At 36.2% G+C, this 25,231-nt stretch overlaps 1 protein-coding gene across 4 annotated transcripts in view; it reads left to right on the forward strand.

Annotated features, from left to right (window-relative positions):
• The window catches only part of Ccser1 (coiled-coil serine rich protein 1), a 1,057,181-nt gene that overhangs the window by 197,811 nt on the left and 834,139 nt on the right, over positions 1-25,231 (forward strand). For all 4 annotated transcript variants that reach the window (XM_040737638.1, XM_021230621.2, XM_040737639.1 and 1 more), the window contains one exon: positions 17,898-18,018. In XM_040737638.1, coding sequence (XP_040593572.1) covers positions 17,898-18,018 — 121 coding nt within the window. The remainder of the gene's footprint in view (positions 1-17,897; positions 18,019-25,231) is intronic.

Below are 25,231 nucleotides of genomic sequence, written 5' to 3' on the forward strand. Positions count from 1 at the left end.
ACACAGGAGAAGAACTCAGCCATTAAACAAGTACCCATACGCATTTTTGTGAAATAAGAAAAGACATTCTCTATGTGTGAAGACATTAGCAAGATCTTCATACTTTATGACCAAGTTTTCTTTTAATTATCCACTTTTTGCTTGTTTGTTTATTTGACTTATTGATTTGAGCATGTATGGGTGTCAGTTGACAACTTGTGGGACTCAGTTCTTGCCATCCATCCAAGGGGTATCAGGACCAAACAAGCTCAGGTCTTCAGACTTGGTAGCATGCTGCTTTACCTGCTTATCCATCTTCCTTTGCACACAAACATGTTTTGAAAGCAAACCAGGATAACCTTGAGAGAAAACAAAGCAAAGCAAAACAAAAAACATTGAGTTTAGTAGACTTCTGTAATCCAAAGATGCCTCAACATGTGTTGGGAAAATTTACATGGAACTTATAGTTATCATTTGATTATAGCTTATACCTGGCATGCATCCAAGGATTGTTCCAGTTGGCATTTTCTTCTTTGAAAAAGTTAATGCAATGACAGTTTGAATTTGGATTTGTTTAACCTAGTAAATGAGTCTTTCCCAAATTGAGAACGTGAACATTTACATATCAAGTTAGCTAACATTTGAGTTCCTATTTCAGATGTGTTTTCAGTAAGAGAAAAAGTAATCTCCAATGCATTAAAAACACACAAAAAATAGCAAAAGAAGATAAAATCACTTTTTGACAATGTCAAAATTAATTTTCAAGGAGATTTATGCCCTTTTAAACACATAATTCTAAATGCATTTAAATCTCTAATAAAAATGGAATGAAATTCACCAAAAGCAAAGTCAGTCGACATTACCTTAGTGATCTTGGGAGCACGAATCAATCAAAATGTATCATGGAGCCAGGTGTAGTTTATTGACAGTTCCTGCCTCTCGGGATTTGGATACTAGCTCATTTGCACTAGAGTAGTTTCTCAGCAGATTTGTAGAAATCTACAAATCTATCCATGTGTGAAAGCCATCCCTGAGAGTGAGCGTTTCCTTTATGTATGTATGTGTTCTTTTTATGTATATGTGCCTTTGTGTATGTGTGTAGGTGTGTATCTATTTGTTTATATAGGTGATATGTGCACACGGGCATGTTTGTGTTTGCATGTATGTTGTATATTTGTGTGTGTGTGTCTGTGTGTGTGCATCTGACACATTGATTTTTTTGAGAACTTCATTAGGAAAACATTGCCTGAGCTAGTGAAGGGTTTAAAAATATTCTCAATACTTTTGTGATAATGAAAACAAGTTCAGTCAATATAAAAGGTCCAAGTTAGGATTATGAAATATTAGATTTGGAGGTAATATTTTCCAAGCTTTATTACATTTATAGAAATAAATTTATGCTAAGTAAAGTTGTATGAAGAGAAGATATTCTGTTTTCGTGAAGAAGCATTTTAGAGTAGTTAAAATAGATATAAAATATTTTTCTTACAATTTAATTTCAAAGAATTATGTTTATGGGATTTTAACCATATTTCTGTAATGCTAGTTTAAGGAAAGGATGATTTCCTTAATGTATAAATTTAAATAATATAACATTTCTAGCGGGAATGATGGGTGAAAGATTGGCATAAAACTGAAGCAAGAAATACATATATCTCATATATATGCCTGTACATGAAATTTAAAAAATTAAATAGATCACTCAGCTTTAATGTAAAGTAGTTCAGCTTACAGAGATGAATGAAAGTTTATCAGTTTTGACATCCACTTATTTAAAGGATGTAATGATTCTAGTGGCTTTAGATTTCAATATCAACCTTCAGGACAGTAAATATACAATAGAAGAGATGTGGATTATAACCACGAGAAACAGAGGACCATCTAAGTGGATAAAGAGACCTGGTTAGGAGAGACAGAACAAATTAGGCTTATTGAATTGGTGGGCTAGCTTCTAAATGATAGCTGGGAAAGGAAATGTGTAATTGATGTTCATAAGTCTTTTGAAAAATGCCTCAAATACAAGAACAACAACCAATACCACTCCTTTTAGGAATGCTTATAGTTAATTTGGATACACTGCTCTGATGATAGAGCTAAAAGAAAAGACAAAGGGTAGGTCACGATAGAGAAACAAATCCTCAATCAGAAAAGAGCATAAGCCTTTAAAGTTAGGATGTTTGTAAAGTTACAGTTACATTATCCCAACCGAGTCTGTCAAAGAATTATGATGGTGAGAGAGAAACCCCACACCTCATCTGCTGAATGTGTCTGTAACTCTGGAACATTACAGAAGGTGAGTTTGGTAAGAGAACCCTGAGTACGGAACAGCACAAAAATAAATAAATAATAATGAAGTCTTGTATGCCATTCCCACTTTCTCTTTCTTACAATGCTCAATGTTTTTTATTAATTATAGAAATTTGGTGGTAACTGAATGGAAATACAAATTTAGAATTTTTTCTGTCTTGTACCCTGGAGAATGTTAAAAAATAAAGTGCATGGTGCTGACCTAGACACTCTACATTTATGTTACACTCTATAGTTTTAAAGTGGAGGGAAGGACTCAGATCCTATCCTACACTAACCTGTACATTTCTCATGATGAATGACTGAGTTTATCCCTCAGATGCAGTGCTTTTCTGGGTAATGAAGAAAGGACAGGAACAGGGACACTAATATGTATATAAGTACAGCCTGCTGTGTCTGTATTGAGTTGCTCACATATACATGTGTTTAGGACTAATTTCTTGGGATTGGATAACCATCAGGTTGATTCTGTATCTCATAGCAGCCATTAATTGTCTATAGCTCCTTTTCTATGTGTAAAATCTTGTGAGATTTTTCCACCATTGATATTGGTATGTCAACTAATGGTGTCAGTCAGTGTACAGGTGTCTTTGAGATTTCATGGGAGTAGCTCCCTGTTATTTTGAGAAGATACTGTCTTGTCATAGACGTCCTGATCCCCTGATTCTTAGAATCTTTCTATCAGTTCTTATTGCACTGGTAGGTTGACATTGTAGTTCTTGGGGTTCACAGCTGGGTGACACCACTGATACTTTTCCTCCAGTAATAGCCTGCATATTTCCTTTCTGCAGTATAAAATCTCATTCACAGGGAGGAAGCTTTCAGGTCACTTCCAGATAAATTTCTCTATATTTTGAAAGCAAGATATGAAGTTCATCAGAAAAAGAGTACTTACCTAGTTCTGGTGGGCAACCAAGAGAAATGGCCAGAATCTATATAATTTTCAGGGTAGTGGATCTCTTCTAAGCCACAATTAATATGGACACCTCCATTACTTGCAATTGATATTTTGGCTTCTAGAAGCAGCAATAATAACTCCTTTTGTAACTCTTGTCTCATTGCTAGCTCAGAAACAGTTAACTCTATTCTCTTAGTTGCTAAGACTCAAATTTGTAGTGACTGTGGATTTTTTTTTAATTTTTGCATATGATATCTTAATCCATTTTCTAAAGATATGGAGTTAACCATATTAACCTTCTGACACAGGAAAGTCCTTAAAGGATGTGCAGCACAACCTTGACCATTTATCACACTATGATGTTTACTAAAAAAAAATCAAGGCATGGAAGAAACTTTTAGTTGTTTTCTATAGGATAAAAAGAGATGTGATAGCAACCTAGTCGTAGTGTCTTACAAAGTGTTTATAATTAGTGTTAGCAAATTATTTATTGAAATATTGTTGAAATTTTGAAGCCATCAAGGAAATTATTCATCAATATTCTGAGTTCCTTATTGTTTATTTGGTATGGCCATGGAGTAGACAAGAAGCATACTCTTGGCCCTGACATTGTGATCTGCCCAAAGTACAGTAATTCTTTTAAGAAATTGCATGTTGGACGCTTGATAGATTTTTGTATTTTCCTCATTATAGTGTCTTAATTTAAGCTCTGTTGCATAAAATTGTACCCTTATTCCTTCAAAAATGGACATAGTGGAGTTTTGGAAGAGAACTCATTCATAATTTTTATCTCAGGGATATGTATGTATGTATGTATGTATGTATATGTATGCATGCAAAGTGTATCATAAGAGGAATAAATAAAATTATAAGCTAACAAATGTGTTCTGGTTGTTTACCCAAAATTGCTTTCCCAAAGGATGTGAGACAGCTAGAGCACATTATAATTACAAGCATTTCATGTATTGGCAGCCCTGTGATAGAGGAAGAATAAAGCTTAGTATGGTCTCTTTCTGTTCCCTGGCCTTTGGAGAACTCTGGATTTCTGTGAAGACATGGCCAAACCAAGAACCACACCACACATAAGCAGCCCCCACAAAATGGCAAAGAAATGTCATCAAGAAATTCTGTTCACAAATATATGGCTCTCTTAAGCAGTCTGAGGAACACTCATTTTGCCAAGAACATCAAGAAGGGCCTGGAGAAGAGGCAGGAAATCATGTAAAGACCATGAGTACACTTGCAGAGGCCATCAAGGCTCTTGTGAAGCCTTAAGTATTTAACCCTAATATGTCGAAGGGTCTTAGCCAAAGACCCCACAAAGTTGCTTTCACTACCCATCTCATGTTTGGGAAGCAGATTTGTGAGTACATGGTCAAAAGTTTAGGCTCTCCCATTCAAAGCCTAAGGTTCAAATCAAGGCTCAGGCTACAGATCCTTGTCAGTCTCAGGCTTCTGTGTGTGTTCCTTCTCAAGTCAGACTCACAACGGTACTCAGCCCCATTTTAAGGCACCTTATAAAGGACTTCTATCCACCAAAGTGAAGACAGACCCTGAACACTTTTTGTAGAGACGGTTCCTGTCCTGTCCTCTTTTTACAGAAAAACGTGTGGCAAGGTCTGTTGTAAAAGAAGATGAGAATGATGGAAACTGGGGCTTTCAAATGTAAGGAGATGTCCCAACCCCTTTTAGATCCCTGAAAGCTTTACACTGAAATCTTTTAAATAGATTAAGCCTTCTAGTCTAACAAATTATATACTTAGTTCCTTTAAAGATGCACTGAGAAGCAAGTAAGAAATCCCTGTGCATGTGGGAACCTACTACAAACACTCTGTTTGCAAAAGTCCAATTTGATAAAGTTGCCAAAACAAAACAAAATGAAGCGAAGTGTCCACAAAAGACTAAGGAGTTCATTTTGTATTGGCCAACAACTTCTGAGCATGGTCCTGTACTGGGGAATGGTTCATACACCCATACAAGGAGACAGCAAGCTAATACATGACAAAACCATATTTAAACAATACCTATCCACAGATCCAGCCCTCCAGAAAGTAACAGAAGGAATACTACAACCCAAGGAAGTTAGCTACATCCACTTTTTTTCTTTCAATTTGTTCCCTCATAAAGCAAAATAAGATTTGATTGGATTTTAATCGGGTGTTATATTACAATGTTTAAACAGAACAGAGCATTTCATTGGGAACCTTTAGCCATTGATTCGTTTTGCCTATAAGTAGTCTTAATCAGTAAATAGTTAACTTTAACATTCCCAAGTCTAGGTATTCTGAGACTTTGGGGTAGGAGATGGCACTGTAATTACCAGGACGATGATCTAACATAAGATGGTGACAATATTTTCAGATATTTAGAAAAGGAAAAGAACTGCTTGAGTTCAGAATAAAGGACAAGGAGGAGGTGGTTTGTCAAAGACATAAAGGAAGTAGTCTCTTTGATGCTGAGAGACCAGAAAGGGATGAAGGAGCTGCTGGCAGGAGATGGCCTGCACAAAGGTAACTCAGTGGTATTTTTGGATAGCCTTTGTGTTGTAAGGCTTTGTTTGGGCAGTTTTTTTTCCCTAGTGGTCTTTTGCTTATATTTGGCAGTTTCCCATTTGTGTTTTTATATTTGTTTTGGTGTGTGTGTGTGTGTGTGTGTGTGTGTGTGTGTGTGTGTCTGTATGTGTATGTGATTTTTCTTTTCATCTTTTCATGGCCTGGTTTGTTTTATTCTGGTTTCTTTATTTTATTATGTGCTTGTTTGTTTTCATTAAAAATTTTATTTAAATTAGAAAAATCTTATTTTACGTATCAATCCCAGTTACCTCTCCCTTCCATCCTCCCATGCCCCCACTGACCCACCCATCCAATACCCCATCCACTCCCCAGGGAGGGTAAGGCCTTCCATGAGGAGTCATCAAAATCTGTCAAGTCATTTTGGGCAGGACCTAGGCCTTCTTCTGTGTATCTAGGCTAAGAGAGTATCCCTCCATGGGAAATGGCCTCCCAAAGTTCGTTCATACATCCTAGTTCCACTGCCAGAGGCCCCATAGACTGCCCAGTGCTCCTGGCTGACACCCATGTTCAGGGAGCCCGGTATGATCTAGTAAAATTAATTCCTTCATGTTCAGTGAGAGATCATGTCACAAAACATAATATAGAGAGTGACTGAGCCAGTTAACCAATGTCAACTTTGGTTTCCATATAAATGTGCTTCTGCATACACACACAACACACATGTATGTACAAATACACACACACAGCACAGCATATACACATCTACACAAGCACACACGCACACAGATACAAACAGCATATACATTCTCTCACAAACTGAGAAAAATGAAAAGTGAGATGCAAGAGCAAGAAGTCATTTGACCAGAAGTTTTGTTTTGAAGGAATACCATCACATAAAACGGGGATCCTATGATTCTCATGTAGTAAGGAAGATGCTGTTGAAATTAATTTAGTGTACACTCCTTTTATTGATGCATTATGTGGGTGTGATGTTTGTCTCTTGAATAAAGTCAATGAAACAATGAGGTTACCATAATCTACTTTACCATTAGGCCAAAGAATTACATTTATGTCTTTGTAAAAGTTTGGGGAACACTTAATGATTGTAAATTAACTGTTTTATTTGTGCTTATTTATGGATATCATTATTATACCAATACTTTATCAGTACTTTTCACCATGGCTGGCTCAGGTAATGATATTTAAAGTCTCAATCAATATTAAGGTTTCTTTCTGAGCAGAAGATGGAGGAGACTAGTATATTAAAAGTGTTTCATGTTGTGCATGCTTTTAAAGTGCATAGGTTTTTATTTTCAGATGATATATATTAGATATTGATTTATTTAGAAGTGAATAACTAGCTAGGAAGACCATATTAATTTTTATACATTTAATTTTGATGGTTTTATCTCATTCAAAAGGATCATACTATTTCTAATTTGTTAAATCCAATTGTAAACATTTCAATAATCACAATGTTATAGGTAACTACAAATTATATTTTCAGAACATCTATGAAGCACTAGCCACATGACAAAACTGAACTCAGATTAAGGTCCATAACAGAAAATTCATTGAAATCCTTATAAATATGGTTATTTTCTCCCAATGTCTGTCAGCCAAGTTGGCTATATTAAGCTAAACACCATTGCTTAAAAGCACTTAAAAGGAGATGAAATACTTTTTCCAGTAACTTAGTATTATTTAGTTTTAAAGAAAATTGACAAAATTATAGATAAAATGCATATATTCATAAATTTGTTGGTGTACATACATTTTCACCTGAAGTTATGCATAGCTTAGGGTAGCATGCATTTTTGTTCATCTTCACATTGGTGTGAATATTTTGAAGCCAGTCACATTTTAAAAGCCACTTGTGATTCACACCCTAAATTAGAGCCCTAATGCAATCAGTTGGAAGAAAACAAGAAATATTGCTGATGTTGATCTTCAGTCCATAAACAAAGAAAGCCTTGGATCTGCCGTCCAAGTCAGACATATTTATAAGAATGAGTCAGGTTTCCTGCATCAGTCTGTAGGTATCTCACACAAAAATGACTCGTTGACAGAATTCCATAGATACTTATTCGGTAGTAAATTTGACTATTAAAATTCATATTTCTTATGAAAATATTTGAAAAATACCTGAATCAAAATGGTGAGAAATTATGGGCCAGTATAATTCGTGATGAACACTGGACTGAAACTAAAAGAGCACACTTTTTTTGAAGTATTGCATCTCAGACTTGGCAAACAATTTAGTCAGTATATTTTATTTGTGATACTGGAATCTAATCCTTCCAAGCATAATAGCTTTACACTTGACATATTTGATCACCAACTTATGATTATTACAGATAAATAATCCTTTATCAGTTATAGAGTTACAAAAATTTATTTAGAAAAATTTTATGGTGGTAAAGACTTGGGCTCCCTCCTTGAAGAAGGAAGCCTAAAGCAGGGTAGATAGGAGGCGTTCTGCACACAGAATGGAACTAATCAAAGTGTGGTCCTTAGACATTTTGTCACACAATAACTTGGAAATGTCATGAATAGTCACAGATTGTTTTTCATACCAAGGGGTTTGAGTAATCCCTTGATACGTCTCTGTGCAGACACCAGATTTTCATAAATGCCATGCCAATGAGAGTCTGAATAAGATTCGTGGGTCAAATTATTACTTTAAGGTCTATGTGTCCTGGTAGTAGTTAGTTCATCTTCTCATGAAAATTAAATTATGATTTGTGTACCTTATTTAGTTGTACATATTTTCCATTCATAGAAATGGTATAAATATCTATGAAGACTAATGGAGTTTAAGGAAAGGAAGTTTTGTAGTACAAGAAATTGTTCCTCCAAGTTTAGAGATGGCACTAAACTAAAAACCAGTGTCCATCCAGTATCTCCTTCTCTGGTGACAGACCTAGAGGTTAAGGTAATCTTGAAAGTTCTACTGGCCCCCTAATCTTTTTGTTCCACACACTCTCCCTCATAGATTTCATGGTATTTCTGTGGATACACTGCACTCTTGTGTCTTCCTTTGGTTTAAGACATAAAGTGTTACTAGATGTCTACAAATTAGATATGATTCTTTATGGACTTTTGCTCATTAAAATGATAGCATATAGCATGCAACATACAATAGCATATAGATTTACTCCTGGGAAAATTTACCATTTTTCAAATAATACTTGGTTGTAAAACAGAAACTTAATTCTTTTTTTTGTTGTTGACGCATGCCTTTTTTATTTTTTAAATTTAATTTAAATCAGAAACAAGTTGGTCTCACATATCAAACCCAGCTCCCTCTCCCTCCCCTCCTATTCCACCCCCCTTCAACCCTCCCTCAACCCCTCCTCCAATCCCCACTCCACTCTCCAAGGAGGGTGAGGCCCTTCATGGGGGATCTTGAAAGTCTGCCACATGATCTGGGGCAGGGCCTAGGTCCTCCCCCATGTGTCCAGGTGGAGACCACATCTCTCCACATGTAATGGACTCCCAAAGTCCATATGGATGACAGGGCTAAATGCTGATATATTGTCTGAGGCCCTAAAGGATGCTGAGGTCTCCTCACTGACAAAATAAACTTAATTCTTATGAGGTCCTACTTTGCTTTGATAGCTAACCTATGGAGAAATCAGTCAATCTACCTGTACAATCATACTTCCTGATTTTCAACAGTTACTTCACAGGAATTAGTGTGGGAACTGACAGAGGAAAGAAGACAATTTTGGCAATTTATCATCTGTTTTTAGGATATCAAAGCTGCCCCCTGCTTTATTTAAATCATATATTAGGTAATAGCTATACACACTTCCTTGTGATTTGCTATTCATATGCAAAATTCTGAAGATCGGATGGCTTTTTATGGAGATAATTGAATAATTTATTTCAATTCTAAGAAGTGAAAGACATTATGCAGATGATATGACTCCTCATTCTTTACAGAGGGAATCCCATTAAGTAACTGTCAGAAGAACAGAAACTAAGGACCAATCAATTATCCCTCATGGTCTGGGATTATTGGTCTAAATATTGTAATTTCTTCAACAAAGACTGAAAATTCATTGGGCACGTGTTCTCTGTTCAACCAAAGGTGGGGGAAAAAACAATGAGCCAAGAACAGGAATAATGAGGGTGGGGCAGGACACAGGAGAGTGATTGACATGTCCTATGATAATACTGGCTATATTGTGTTTGAAGAAGTATGAACTGCATTAAAGAAAGAATGTGAATAGAGTTGTACAGTGTTTTTTTTAAATTTTACTTTATGTGTGTGGGAATATGCATGCTTGTTTTTATAGCACATGCATGGCGGAGCCCACAAAGTGTTGAAAGAGTAAAGGAATCCCCTGTATCTGGAGCTACAGGTTGTTGTGAGTCTCCATGTAAGTGCTAGATCTAAAACCTTGTTTCTCTGTAAGCACAGTACACGCTTTTAAGTACGGAATCATGTCTCCTGCCCATACAGTTCAGTTTTTAACAAGTTTAGCTTAGAAAAGGAATGCCTTTGATTTTATGTGGATGCTTTTTCCTACCACCTGGGTAGTACTAAAGACTAAACCCAGAATTTGCATCCCAGGCAAGTACTGTGACACAGGCTCCATGCAAACAGACCTATATGATATACTTAAATAACTGCAGTGGCGATTCATTAATTGGACATATATTTAAATGTACAGAGTAGAGACCAAATACATGAGTTCTTTTCAGATCGTTCTAGAATAAATGGAAGAATTTGCTAAAATGTTTGTTCTTACCATAAATTGGATGAAGCAACTACTACTTTGTGGCTTTTGAAAATCAAACAACAAAGATAGAGAGATGGCTCAGTAGTTAATAGCATTGCTGTTTTCACAGAAGACTAGGGCTTGCTTCTCAGCACCCATATCAGTACAGTTCACAATTGCTTGTAACTCCAATTCAGGTGCCTACATACATGTGCCAAAAAGTCACATAGGCACACACATACACACATCAATAAATAAAAATTTAAAATATCAAATCCCAAAATTTTCTTAAAGGTTCAAAGAATTTATTGTTCCCTGCTGCATCTTGAGAGACTAGAAGCTGGCTCAAGGACAGAGTTAATAATATGATTTTGAGTACATTGTTTATGCCATTAAATTACATGGAATAAATATGTAAAGTAACCAATTGGATTGGGCATGCCATGAAAATTAAGCATTAAATCTTGATGCTGGGAATGTGTCTTTGTGACAACACTGAGAAGTTGGATGGTGGGCTTTCTTACTGTTGTGATTTGTGAAGTAGCCATGATTAGAACAAGCAAACACCTAACATAATACATATAAGAACCTGATGGCTGGAAGGTGAAAGACTCAGAAAGCTACTGTGCTGAAAGAATTTTGTCTGCTAGTATCTCTAATAAAATTTATACTCCAGTTGTTTAATTTACATCTAATTATGTATAATACTTCTTTTATTGTAAGTTTTAAAATATAGCTTTTAAAAATTATAATGTCTATTACTTGGTGATATGTGTTTCTGTTTCTTGGCCAAATTCAATACTTTTAATAATCTTTAGTTTTGACAGACTTCTCCAAAAAAGACAAAAACAATGCATTTTGGTTCAGTCTCCCTCCCTTGAGGACACTGACTACTGCTTGTGTAACGTGCCTTGCAAAGTGTTTCTATATTAAGATGTCAATGTCAAGCTCCTTTCTTTACTCCTGTATTGGTGTGTTCTCAACTGTAGGATATCAGAAATCTTAGGTTAAACTTTATTTAGATAATTTAGGACTTGTCACAAATGTTTACCCAGAATGGATAACAACTGTGATTTCATTGCATGCCTGGAAAATTCGTAGTGTTGTCCTGAGTGGTAGAAGTGATCCATGTTTGTAGATTCTGCAGTAGTATCACTGCAAGGATTACTCCAGGGCTGCTTCTAAATTTGAGATGAGAAACCCAAATGGCTGAGTCAGCACATTTAGTAGACTTCTTTTTGTTGTCGTTGTCTTAGGTGAATATTCTCTCTGTCATATGTCTATACATATAAATGTGAAGTGCGCACACACATAATGCAGAATCAAAAAGCTTTTGTTATTTCTCATTCCCATAGTGTAGACCAGAAATGCTATATAAAAATTATCTCTGCCTTGAAATTAATATTTTTTGTGCTATTTGCATCAAGATTTATTTTCCAGTATCAGACAGTAACAGACTTGATGAGGACCTGTCCTTGACTGGGGTTATAACTATATGTATGTTGTTAATGAGTGTTCTCTACAATGCTATTTTTTCAGTGTGTGTGTTCTTTCTCTCTATTTTTGTTGTAAGCAGATTCTTCTCACATACAATACATCCTGACCACAGTATCCTTTACCTCCATTTCTCTTAGCTCCATCCCTCATGTCCCATTTAGACCAGGAGATCTAGCCGCCCATGACCTGCTACATTTCCTGGGAGAGTGACCTCCTCTGCACCAAGCCTGGACAACATCATAGAGCAGACCTTGAATGTATATGTGTTTGAGACCTGACCCCGAGGACGTTAAATCAGGAGAATTGCCCCCCCCCCACCCATTGCTCATCACTACATAGGGAAACCTCACCAAGACAGTTCAGGAAAGCTCACCCTGGTGTTGAGGACAAGGAAGAGCTGGCAGGTTGATCAACCCTGCAACTACCCAGGACCAGGACCAGGATTATGTGTTGGTCATCCCCTGTATCCTCCTCATTTATTATCTGCTGGAGCAGGAAAAGGGACCAGTCTTGTAGATCCATAGCTACAGAATCTCCACAATGCAGTGCAACAGCCGGATGACTAATAGGAGTTCCAGTGAGGGCCCAGCATCAATGAATAGTTCAGCAGAAACCAGAAGCCTTGAACCAGACCAATGACTTTTTGCAATGAACACTTACAAATAAAGATATGTGGACAAAGGTGTTTACTGCATGATACTACAGCTTCCACGATGAGATTTTCCCCCCTTCTTTTTTTTCTTCAATTTCTTTCTCCAAATATTTGAAGTTATTATCATACAATCTTTCCCTCACTGGTCTATAGTTGCATGATAGTTTCCATTATTATTTGTGGCTATTGTGAAAGGTGGTGTTTCCCTGCTATCTTCCTTAGTATATTGTTGTCATTTTTATGTAGAAGGGCTACTGATTGTTTTTTAAATTTAGAGTAATCATGTATCCTGCCACTTTGCTGTTTATCAACTGTAGGAGTTCTATAGTGGAATTTTTTGGTCACTTACGTATATTATCATATCATCTAGAAATTACAATGTTTTGACTTCTTCCTTTGTAATTTGTGTCCCCTCTAGGACTCATTCAGTTGTCTTATTTTTCTAGTTAGAACTTTAAGTACTATGTTTAATAGATATGAAAAGAGTGGACAATCTTTTCTTACTCCCTATTTTATTGAAATTGATTTTGCATTTTTCTCCATTTAATTTGATGTTGTCTATAGGCTTGATGTAAATTGCCTTTATTGTATTTAGGTATGTCCCTCAAATCCCTATTCTCTCCAGGACTTTTATCATGAATGGGCATTGGATTTTGTCAAAGGCTTTTTCAGCATCTAATGAGGTGATTTTTTTTCTTTCAGTTTGTTTTTATAATGGATTACATTGACAGGTTTCATATGTTGAATCATCCCTGTATCTCTGGGATGAAGATGGTAGATGATCTTTTTAATGTGTTCTTGGATTTAATTTGCCAGTATTTTATTAAGTATTTTTGCATTTATGTTCATGAGGGAAACTAGTCTGTCACTCTGTTTCTTTGTTGATTCTTTATGTGGTTTGGGTATCAGGGTAACTGTGTCTTCTTGGCACTGTTGCTTATGTTTCTGTTATGTGAAATAATTTGGAGATTATGGTGTTAACTCTTCTTAGATAGTCTTGGTATTGGTTGGATTGTTGGGAGAATTTTAATGACAGTTTCTATTTCCTTAGTGGTTATAGGCATTCAAGGTCATCTTCAATAACTTAGGGAGTTTGAGGTCAGATTGAGATACATGATTTCCTGTCTATAAGTAAATAAAACATATGTACATATTGTTCCATTGATACAGTAGACAAAAGTTGAGGACTTGGCATTTATTTTTTTTCCTTTTTTAAATTTATATTAGAAATAAACTTGTTTTACATGTCAATCCCAGTTCCCTTTCCCTCCCCTTCTCCCATCCCCTTTCTGCTCCCCAGCGAGGGGGAGGTATTCCATGGGAGATCTTCAAAGTCTGTCATATCATTTGAAGCAGGGCCTACATCCCTCCTCTGTGTGTCTAGGTTGAGAGAGTATCCTTCTATGTGGAATGGGCCCTCAAAGTCAATTCGTATACTAGGGATAAATACTGATCCATTACTAGAGGCCTCATAGATTGCCCAGACTGCCTAACTGACACCCACGTTCAGGGGGTCTGGTTTGGTCCTATGCTGGTTTCCTAGCTATCAGTCTGGGGTCCATGAGCTCCCCCTTGTTCAGGTTTCATTTATAACCACTGTGCTCCTGAGTACAGAATACTGGTGGCAGAAGAAACAACAGCACCGGTTACAGGTTACTTTGCAATTCACATTTTTCTAAATTAAATATCATATCATCCTTGGCTTGTTCTCTGTGCAATAATATATGAAATTATAAGTCATTTTAAACGGAGGGCTTAGCACTGTTACTAGAGTACTGGCCTTTGTCACTGGGTGAACCATATGGAGATTTGGGACACCCCCTCAATGGTGTCTTTGCTTACAAAGAACCACATGTAAACTGGAAGAACATACAAAACAGGTTTTAATGGAGGAAGGAAATGGAGCTACTCAGCGCATTAAGGTGGACACAGCAGTAGACAGCCAAAAATCTGTTGCTCTTAGTCTGTTGATGGGATCTCTGTTGATAAGGACATGGAAACCACTCTGCACAAACATCTTGAGCAGTGGTCGCCTTCCTAATGTTGCTGTTGATTTTAATTTATGATTAGTTAAAGCCTGTTATGTGTGAATCCATAAATAATTTCAGTTACCTGTTGTAACCACATTTAAAATTTTTTAACCTCAAGTATTTATTTATAAGATGTATCAGAAATACTAGATACGTTTTATTATTAAATGTAAATTGTCCAGATACCACCAACATCCATGTTGTTTTGTAAAGTTTTTTAAGTGAAAAATGCCAAATAGTCATTCATCATCTTCTGTAAAATCATATGATTTGCCCCATAAATACTGGGAATTTTTATGAACTTTGATTTTAATCTGTATCATTAAGGCATACTTTAAGAAAAATGTGCTTTTCCATTTACTTATATTCATTTATTCTGAAAAATTTTCACCTTTACTTTTGTGGGTGATAAAATTCAAGATAATTTACAACTGGTATGCAAATTCAATTCCAACATAGCAGAGCTTACATCATGATCAGTACAAGATACTGATCTGCATTTTAACTATCCGCATGGGCTTGGAAGAGTGTCTTTTGCTGGAATATTGTTATCATGTTAATATCCATTGCTCCATTTGTCTGGGGGACATCTCCTGCCTGTGATGGTTGCTAAGGACTCTGTTATTTCTCAATTTCTGCTTTTGGAACAGAGTGGTGGTTTATTTTCTGTTTTGAAATGTTATTGTTTCTCTATTACTTATTTGTACGATTTGAATTAGTCACACTAATTTTGTGTAGCATGATAACTGAAATTTAAGGGTACTTGGGTTAGCTAGTTTTCATCAACTTTTCACAAACCACATTCACTTGGGAATCAAGAGCCTCAGTTGAAGGTTTGCCTCTGCCAGCCTGTTGTGTAGGGCATGTCAGTGGGGGCATGTCTTGATTTCTAATAGATAGATGCTCTCTATGGGCTGTACCACTACTGGGCGGGTAGCCATGGGTTGTATAAGAAAGTGCTAAGCAAGCCACAGGGCACAGGTCAGTATGCAGTGTTCCATCATCGTCTCTGATTCCATTTCCAGAGACCTGCCTCCATGGTCTCTGTTTCAGTTTCTGCATTGGCTTCCCTAAATGATGGACTGTAACCTGTAAGTCTAATAAATGCTTTCCTCTGTATGTTGGTTTGTCTTTGTTGTAATAACCAAGAACCAAGTCATACAATACTGAAAGCTGAGTGTAGTTTCATTTCTTTTAAATACCAAGATTCTGTCACTTATGTCACACTTTCAGGCAGTATTTTAAGGAGAAGGTGAAGAAACCTGCGCCAGGTTCCTATGGGAGTTTCTGTTTGGGATCATGCATTTCCTTATTCTTTCTGTGGTGCTTTCACTCTCATGTTTTCTCTTTCTTATTTGCTTCTCTTGCTACATTGAGTAAGAGGCCAATTTGTGCTGTCATCACTTAGTTCTTGAAATGAATGTATCAATTGAGTAACAGCCTTTTCATTCGATTCAAATATCCTTCCACTTCCATCAGTATTCATTTTTGTCCCATACTTTCATTTTTCCTGGCAAATCTATCCCTTTAGATTATCTGCATTTTGAAAAGGCTGCATGGGTTCATTAACAACTTGTGCTCAAGAGCACGTTCCAGTGATCAGCAATCATCAGATTCTGAAAAAGTGCACACATGTGCCATTGATTATGATATGAATCAACATAGTGGATTGTAGACTGAAGAGAATTAGGAACAGTTATACTTTATACAATTAAAGTTGATACATCATGTTAGCAGCAATTGAACAATGATTTTGGGGTGATTGCTGTCAGCTTCAGGAAGACAAAATTTATTTAGCTCCAAGGATTCTTTCATAGTCCACGACAGCCTGATCATGAGGCTGTGCTGTTTCCACAGCCAAGAAACAGAGAGAGATGGATGAAGTCTTATGTTCAACTCACCTTCTCCTTTTAGTGCAGTCCAAAACTCCAGCCATGTTATTGTGCTGTCCACCTCAGTTCATCTGACAATGCAATCCCTAGCAGGCATGCTTAGAGGTTTGTCTGGTACAGGGTTCTGGATCTTGTCAAGTTGACAAGCAATGACAATTGCTGAAACCCTGAATTAATTTGTCAGTGGATTATTTACACATAGATTTTTTAAATGGATAAACAGGTTATTGGGTACATTTCAAGATGAGGTATAAGAGGTAGTAACGGGAATGCCCCCATCCCCAGGTCACTCCTTGAGCCACACTGCTTGGCTCATGGAAACTTGGGATAGGAGTGCAGACAGATTAGAACATTAGCATTTGCCTATTGAGGCCTTAAGAGGAGATGTGTTTTAAGCTCACCCACACAGATTTACAACCTACAGAACTTTGAGATAATGAGTGTTAGTGTTATTTTAAACGGAGTTTGTGTGGATTTTTCATGAAGTGATATAGTATCATAGAATATGAAACCATCAATGGGAAAACTTGTGAAATCAAGTGTTTTATGAGTGTGAGACAATTGAAACATCTGTTTAGGGAAAAGTAAAGCAGTCAGGACAGAGAACTGTTCACTGGTATCTACTATTGAGAATACAGTCCATGACATAGGCTAAGAACAATTATAGCTTTGAGAAGACTTTCAAGAACAAATCTCTATTTATAAGTAACCAAAAAAAAAAGCAAGGATCTTTATAGATAATAGAAACAACCCCCAACTGGAACTGTGTCTATTGCTATTTAAAAAATAAAAACAACTTAGTTTTTTTTATTTAAGGGAAAGGTACATTGTTACAAGAATAAACCAGCAGTACAGTACATTTTGTGGACTCATCTTAGACATTCACATGGAACAAAGTAAGCCATCCTTTCCAAAATGATCATAAAGCTAATGACTTCATTACAGAAAGGTCAGAAATGCAAGCCTCTTCATGGTATATTATGATAGTCATTGGTGAACTTGAGGCTGTAGCAAGACATGAAGGAGACCACAGGTATTTAGGTGCATGGTAATGTATGATTTTCCTTAGATTGGTCTTGATGAAGCAAGTGAATTCTCCTTGTGAAAATTTATAAGCTACAGGTGCCATAATATACACTTGTTATTTTCCATTCAAAAAACAACTTGTCTCTTGGCTGCTAAATGTTACCACTATGACTACAGTGCTAAATAAAATTGTCCAGGGATGTACAGCTAGTTAGTGAAAAATATTGTGCAAAAGAAAACTGAGGATAACCTAATTCATGTTTTTATTGAAATTATTACTGAGCTTCACTGAAGACATAAAAGTGAAATGAGGAATATGAGCACAGGCACTGGGTGATTTTAATATTTATAATTAATTGTTTTCAAACCACAGTTTGCCGGGAAGATTCTTGCCATTCTGTAATGTCATGCGCAGCTGTCCTTCTCAGCCCTGTGGACCCAACAAGAGAAATGAAGAAGCTAGAAGAACCAAAATGTCCTGAGCCTTCCAAACAGTAAGTTGTCATTTAAGAATTCAGGCTGTGAGATGTCTTCCAAGTACCTTAAAGTATACCTGGCTGTCCAGACACCCCAGAATGTGATGAAAGTGACAGTTTATAGATGGGTAAAAATATGTTTTGTTCACAATTAATCCAGTTTGACAATTCATAACCACCTGCTGCCTTGGTTACCTGACTTATGTCATTTAAGTCTTATTTTGGTGTCTTGTTGTAGGTCAGCAACCTGAGAAGCTAATACTGTGTTTGTGTGCATGTTGGTCTTAGTGATATAAGAGTTGTAGGATCATAGTATGAAATGCAATCAGTGTGTATTTTTGTTTGCTGTTTTCTATGTAAATGTGTGTGTGTGCCCTTGTGTGTATGAGTATGGTAGGGCAAAAAGAGAGTGTCGGATCCCCTAGTGGTTGTCAGCTGAAGATGTGGCTGCTGGGAAATGTGCCTAGGTCCTCTGGAAGAAAAGGTAGACACTCAACCGCTGAGTCCTTTATTCACCTCTGAAGTCAGTTCTTAATATAAACTTGGTTTTAAAGTTGTCTTGGGTTTTACAAAGAGTGCAAGCTACTTTTTCACAGTTTTCAGTAAGTTAGCATATACTACAACTTTACAGTATTGACGTTTGTTGTGTCACATGATATTGCCTGGTAAGAAGCACAGAGGTTTGTTTGCTAACAGTTTGTTTTTTGCCTTCCTTGATCTGTGTTCTGGTTGCCATGTGCACATTTATTTTATCAGAATCTGGAAAGGTGGAAGATGATATAGTCGTGCGTTTTTCCAAATATGTGTGTGTGCTCAAAAAGAATATTTAAAGAGTGTAGTCATATACTTATAGTTTATACATTTTCCTTTAAACACTGGCTCGCACTGAAAGCTAAATTTGATTTTATACATTAAATAAATGAAAGACTTGTATCCTCATAATTGCTAAAGATGTATAAAATTCATAATAACAAATATACATACACATTAAATATGAAATCACAGACATTTTAATGAAATATTGTATTAATAAGATGGACAATTTGGTGTTGATTTCCCAGAGAAGATATGATTATAATATAAGGCCTATGAATGAAGAACATATGTGATCTGTATTGTAATATGTGATTATGTAAAGCAGGTAGAAATTATATGTGATAGTATGAGATATGTAACATGTGATGATATCGGTGGTGTGGTGAGATGTGCTGTGTTACTTGTGATGATACGGGATGCAAGGAGATATGTGGTGGTGTATTATGTGTGCTGCCATGTGGTGCTATTGAAATGTGGAGATATGTGTTGATGCATGATATTTGTTGATGTGTGATATGTGGCGCTGTGTCAGGTGTAGTTCTATGTGAGATGTCATGTCATATGATATGTGATGATAGATGATATGAGATTCTGTGTGGTATATGGTGGTAAATAATATGATGTGATGCTGTGTCATATGCATTGTATGCTGTGCTATATGGTGCTATGTGGTAATATGTGGGGTGATATGTGTTAATGTGTGACATGTGATATGTGACGTAGTGCTGTGTGATGTGTGGTGATTTGGGTGACATGTGGTGACCTGAGGCACTTTGTTTTGCATGATGGTGTGTGGTATGTGATGGGATTTGGATGTTCCTTGTGTTTGTTAGTGGTCCATCACATTCTCAAGGGAAGCGGTCTTAGCGTATACCAAACAGACCTGCTTGTTGCACTGCTATGTGTTTGCTTGCTTTGTGCCTGCTTTTCTACCTGGTGATGTGCTCCCAAGACAGTAATCCTATTTGTGATACTGTTTGTGAAATCAATTAGCAAAAATCTCTTAATGTTATATTTAATAATACTGAATGAAATGGAGCAATTCATGTATTTGATTGCATGAAAATTTTTACTATTAATATTCTCATTATAGAGGAAAGAAATACCAGAAAGTAGTGGTTGTAATTCAGTTTTAATGCAGTCTGAAAGTGAAAACCATTTAACTGCCCATAATGTAGTTTAAGTTTTAGGAGCCCATAGTCATCTTTTGTCTAATAGGAAGAAAATTACTTCTCATATGTGCCCAATGAGTTGCATTAGAAAGCTCAAATGTATTCTGCAGTATGTTTGTAAGTTTACTCAAGTCTCCATATAGTTTTAGCTTGAGTCTTAAACTTTTGAGTATATTTCAAGAACTTAGAACAAAAGTGATTAATAGCTAATGACCTACATGTCTTTCCACCCTAGTCTTTAGCTGATTCATAAAGTCTTATTTTTTATTTTGGGGTGTGTGTGTGTGTGTGTGTGTGTTGTGTGTGTGTTATGTGTGTGTGTTTTGTGTGTAGTGTGTTTGTGTTGTGTGTGTTTTGTGTGTAGTGTGTTTGTGTTGTGTGTGTGTGTTGTGTGTGTGTGTTGTGTGTGTAGTGTGTTTGTGGTGTGTATGTGTGGTGTGTGTGTGGTATGTGTGTGTGTGTGTGTGTGTGTTGGTATTACTAACATCCTCTTCTTTCTGTTCAGCCTGAGACTCCTCTGTTGTCTTAGGATCCACATTCCTATTTAAATGCTCTTTGACAACAATATTATTAACTCACATAGATTTCATTGGTGGTTACTTTTCTGCATCATAAAGACTGGTTGAATCTGGTTTGCTTGTGGACCTGTTTGCGCTTCAGTTTCTCCATCTGTCAATTATGGTTACCTCTTGACTCTCACTATGAGGTGTGGTGTTTTACTTCACAAAAAGATAATTCTGCTGTTGCCTCATTTTCACCTGTTAGCATTATGGATGACCCTGTATATAGATGTCCAGTGCTGAAAGGTGCTATTGAGTCGTCTCTCCAGGTGTCCTGCCAGAATCCCCAGTTGTGTCAAAAGTAAATTAGTGACCATATCTTCTTTTAAAGCCATATATGTAATACTTTCTCTTTTATGTGAAGCCACATGATTTTTTTTCCTTAAAATTGTGGTTTTCCTTCATCATAACATACCTTCAGTACAATATCAGTTGTTTCATTAACACTTGCAGTATATTTTTTAACAGTTGGCCCAGTAGGCATAAGTATCTCATATGTTTTGCTAGCACTAATCACCAGTTGTGAGCCTAAGGGTGTTATTCAGATATTTTCTAACATATATTTTCCAGTTTTAAACTATGTAGTTATCAATCAAGTCTCAATTATATAACACACCTGTGTATAGCACAGCATTATTTTGAAAATTTAACAACTGGTGTATGATGCCATGTAAGCACAAGATTACTAACTGAAAATTATTGATTCTTAATGAGGGCCTCCCTAAGCAAACCAGCTTCAGCTAAACCAAAAGTAGTAATGGTGACTGGCTCATGTTACTAAAATGTAGTGGGGAGAAATTACTGATACGCTAAGGTGGGGTTTCAAACAGAGCTGCCCACAACCATTCTGTTTGCATCTCTCGATATCACTTGCAGTTCTCATTTCCTAACACTAGCAATCCTCAAATGTTTCAGGGTCTCAGCAGCAACTGGAGCAGATGTTCATCTTTACAACATGCCTAACAGTGAGAAACAGTTTTTCTTAATGGAAACAAGTATAGATTTCAGTGCCATTGGTTTGGATTGTTTGAAATAACCATTCTGACACAATGCTGGTCACAGAAATTTTTATGCATTGGATCCCATGCAAAGCCTAGGAGACTGGGTTACATTGACAGGAAAAAAAAGGATACTTGAAATTTTGAGAATATTAATAAAAGTAAAATAGAGGACAAAATTTAAAGTAATGTATCAAGATAGAATTCAAAGTAATAATGCATGCTTAATTTAGTTAGTAATTTTACTATGAAGGGAAATTTTTTATTATGTCAAATATTTTAATTGAAATACTAGGTACAACATGCATATCTTTTATTTCAATGAATTTTATCGACCTTTTGTATTTTATGTTGTTTGATGTAGTTGTGCTTTTGGGAAATGGCGTATATAATTTCATTACTCTCGATTTGTTTGTTTTATTTTCATTTATCTCATAGTTTAATGCCTGAAATATAATAATGTTAGAGAGAAACAAAAATATATAACTTTTGAAACAATTTTCACAGCAAATATATTAGCTAAGAAACCTTGCCACATATTTTAGAGTTAAGTCTGCTAGAGCCAGTTAATATATTTTTATTTTCCATAAGTGAAAAATATGCGCAAATACTAGCTCCCAATCTAATACTGAACTGTTTCAATTCTGTCACTGAGAAGCAAGCCTTGCATGCCTGCTATCACTTTAATTTCAGGTAGGATTACTTCTTTAAGTACTTCATCCCCCTGATCGTGGTGCCAACTTCTCATATAAATTCATACACCTCTGAGCCTCTGAAGCAGAATTATAGTGACATAATTTAAAACCCAGGAATTCTCTTGCTAAGCAGAAATGAAATAATTTTCTTCACAGATTTGCTTCAGAATACGTAACGTTATACTTAAGAAAGAAGCTATGAGAATATCTTTTGATAATGTTGTAAACTAAGTGCATTTTAAAAGCTCTAGCCTGATAAATAATACTATAAAACTAACATATTCCCTGTATCCAGTATGGGTATAGTTTGTTGGATAAGCATTTGTTTAACATTGTGTGCGTTTGTTAATATATCAACATAAACACTTGGAACCAGTTCAGAATATTGGTATTTATTATATTATTGCATTAATACATTATTACATAATTTTGCAAGGTCTGAAACATTTCATGACATAGGTAGTTGTATATTCATGTGTGATAGATATATATTGACTTTGAAAGGCTTTTATTAAATGGATACATTTATCTGCAATCAGGAACATTTTTAGATTGGGATGTCCTCTTTACAATAAATGACAAGAAGAAACTGTAATTTGTAAGAAGGTGAGGCTCATTTTGTGCATTATAGTAGAAGAGTGCAGGGCTTTGCTTTTGTCTAGAGATCATCTTAATAAAGGAATTAAGTTGTGGATTTGACTTCTTTTCTGAATCTTCTCACATGTATCTCAACAGAATATGAAAAAGATAAATTTGCTGGGAAACAGAAAAAATCATCTTGGGCAGGTGGCTCTCACCTCTGAGCTCAGCATGAAGGAAAACTGCCCAGAGTTTGAGGTCATCTTGGGCTGCACAGTGGACCCCTTTCTCAGTAGAACAATTATGTAATCTAAATAGTACACAGTGTTCAAATATTCAATCACCTAGAAAGCTGAGTTTGAAACTTGAGAATGAAACGTTTTATATTTATCAAAAATTATAGTTTGAAATGTATGCTCACATTTACAGCTCTGCACAGCTTGCTATTCAAGACTGTGCATGTCCAGTAAAAGAGCACTTTCTGAAACAGATACAACACTCATGCTCTGAGGAGAAAGAACTCAGCTGCCACTGGTTCTGGGTTTGACTTTGTGTTCTGTTAGAAATCTACTTGTAACAAATGCAAATCTTCACTTATGCTCAGAATCATTGTCTGAAATGAAGGACCTTGTGACCATTGTAAAATTAGAAAGGGGAGCGAAAATAAATTATACTATCAATTTTCTGTCCTGTTTCATATATTAATTTTATTTTATATCCAGAATCTTAGGCTATCGAATAGGCATTATTTATGTCTTGGTTTATGGAAATGCAGCATTACTTAGTTATGTGTACAGCTCTCTTGATCAAGACCCCCTCACTTTTATTCACTTGTTTTGGCTTTAGAAAGGAGCTCTGAGTTTCTTTCGAAAGGTGTGGGACTGCTGCTGTTCAATACAGAAGTCTAGTTTGCAAAACATCATCCAAACCTGCTTATTTTATTTTTTGAAGCTGTTCTCTAATAATGTCATCTATAAAGTTGCTGCATAAATTGTTTGTTGGTTGGAGACATCACAGAACTATATTATCCGCCTGTTTCCAACATCATCATGTTAGGGTAGGGTAATACTTATTTGTGCTTCTAAATAGTTACTTCCCAGCTCAAGTCCTTTGAACATAGGTGGTGTCCAAGTGCCTGTTGTGCTCCTGACACTGTGCTTAGGTCTGGAGATTGTATGCTGATAAACCCATGTTGCACCCCGTGAAGTAACCAAAAAGACCCACAGTGAACCTTTAATGTTAACAAGAATTTCAAAATTACAGCAGTGACTGTAGTCGTAGGGAAATGTATATCTTTCTTTAAGAGCTCATGGTAAATAGTTTTAGAATAACTGAAGAGATCAGAAGAAATTCTTTTAGAAACAGACATTTTAGTTAAGATCTTAGTTAAATGGAAGAACAAACGAAGAGTGTTCTAGCACAGAAAAAGTCAGACTGTGTTTTTAGTGGGAAATATGGAGAAATGAAAAGAATGATGAAGGGACTACAGGAAAGTCAAGGCGTGTATGTAGAGCCCAGGTGGCACGGTCAGACAGACCCTGTGAAAGGCTCCTCTCTGTTATGGACAGTAGAGTGGGTGTGACTGAAGTGCTGGTAGTCAGAACTTTACCTGGAGTAGGCAATATTTTCCCCAAACCTGGCTTAGTGATTTTATTCAGGGAGCTTAAATTTATCTGTGGCAGGTATGGTGACACCAAAGAAACTGGAAAATCAGGCTTTGCTTCTCTTCCAGAGAGCTAGTAAAGTGGCCTTTGCACACTACTAAAGAGAGGACAGATTTCAGAGAGTATGACCACTATGACAGGAACTTCCACAGGGCTGTTTGCTTTGATGACGGTCAGTGTGACAGGAGAACTTCCTCCAGCCAAGGGAGATCAACATAGTTCTAAACTGAGAGTATCGCACAGTGTGGAGAGGGGGTATCATTTCTATTACTAATTGTTTCAATGTTAAAATCCATAATTGTGCTGTCATTCTGAATATAAAATGGATATAGTCTAACCATTTTAGGGAATATTATAAATAACACATTATAAATGAGCGACACACAGAACTCATAAAATGATACTTAGGGTAAGATCCTCTGTCAATCCCAGTGATCAATTTACAATGGAAATGTACAGAAGAACATCCCGCTAAAGTCTTCATATAAATCCCTTGACTCTTCATAACAGTTTTCCTTTATTTACTCTCCATCACTCAGTGCATCAAAACTTTCTATTATGAGTAAAACATAATACTAAGTATGGAATATATGGACATCAGGACATCACTATAACTATGCACACCCTTGTCCATGCTAGCGTTTCAAAATGAACAGCAGTATGTTTTTTTTTATTATTTTTTTATTTTCCTAATCCAAGCATAGAAGCTGTTGTCAAAGAGATAAAGGAAGAGATTTCTGTAGACAG

This window comes from Mesocricetus auratus, unplaced genomic scaffold, assembly GCF_017639785.1.
Source record: "Mesocricetus auratus isolate SY011 unplaced genomic scaffold, BCM_Maur_2.0 Super-Scaffold_100676, whole genome shotgun sequence".
Taxonomy (NCBI): Eukaryota; Metazoa; Chordata; class Mammalia; order Rodentia; family Cricetidae; genus Mesocricetus; species Mesocricetus auratus.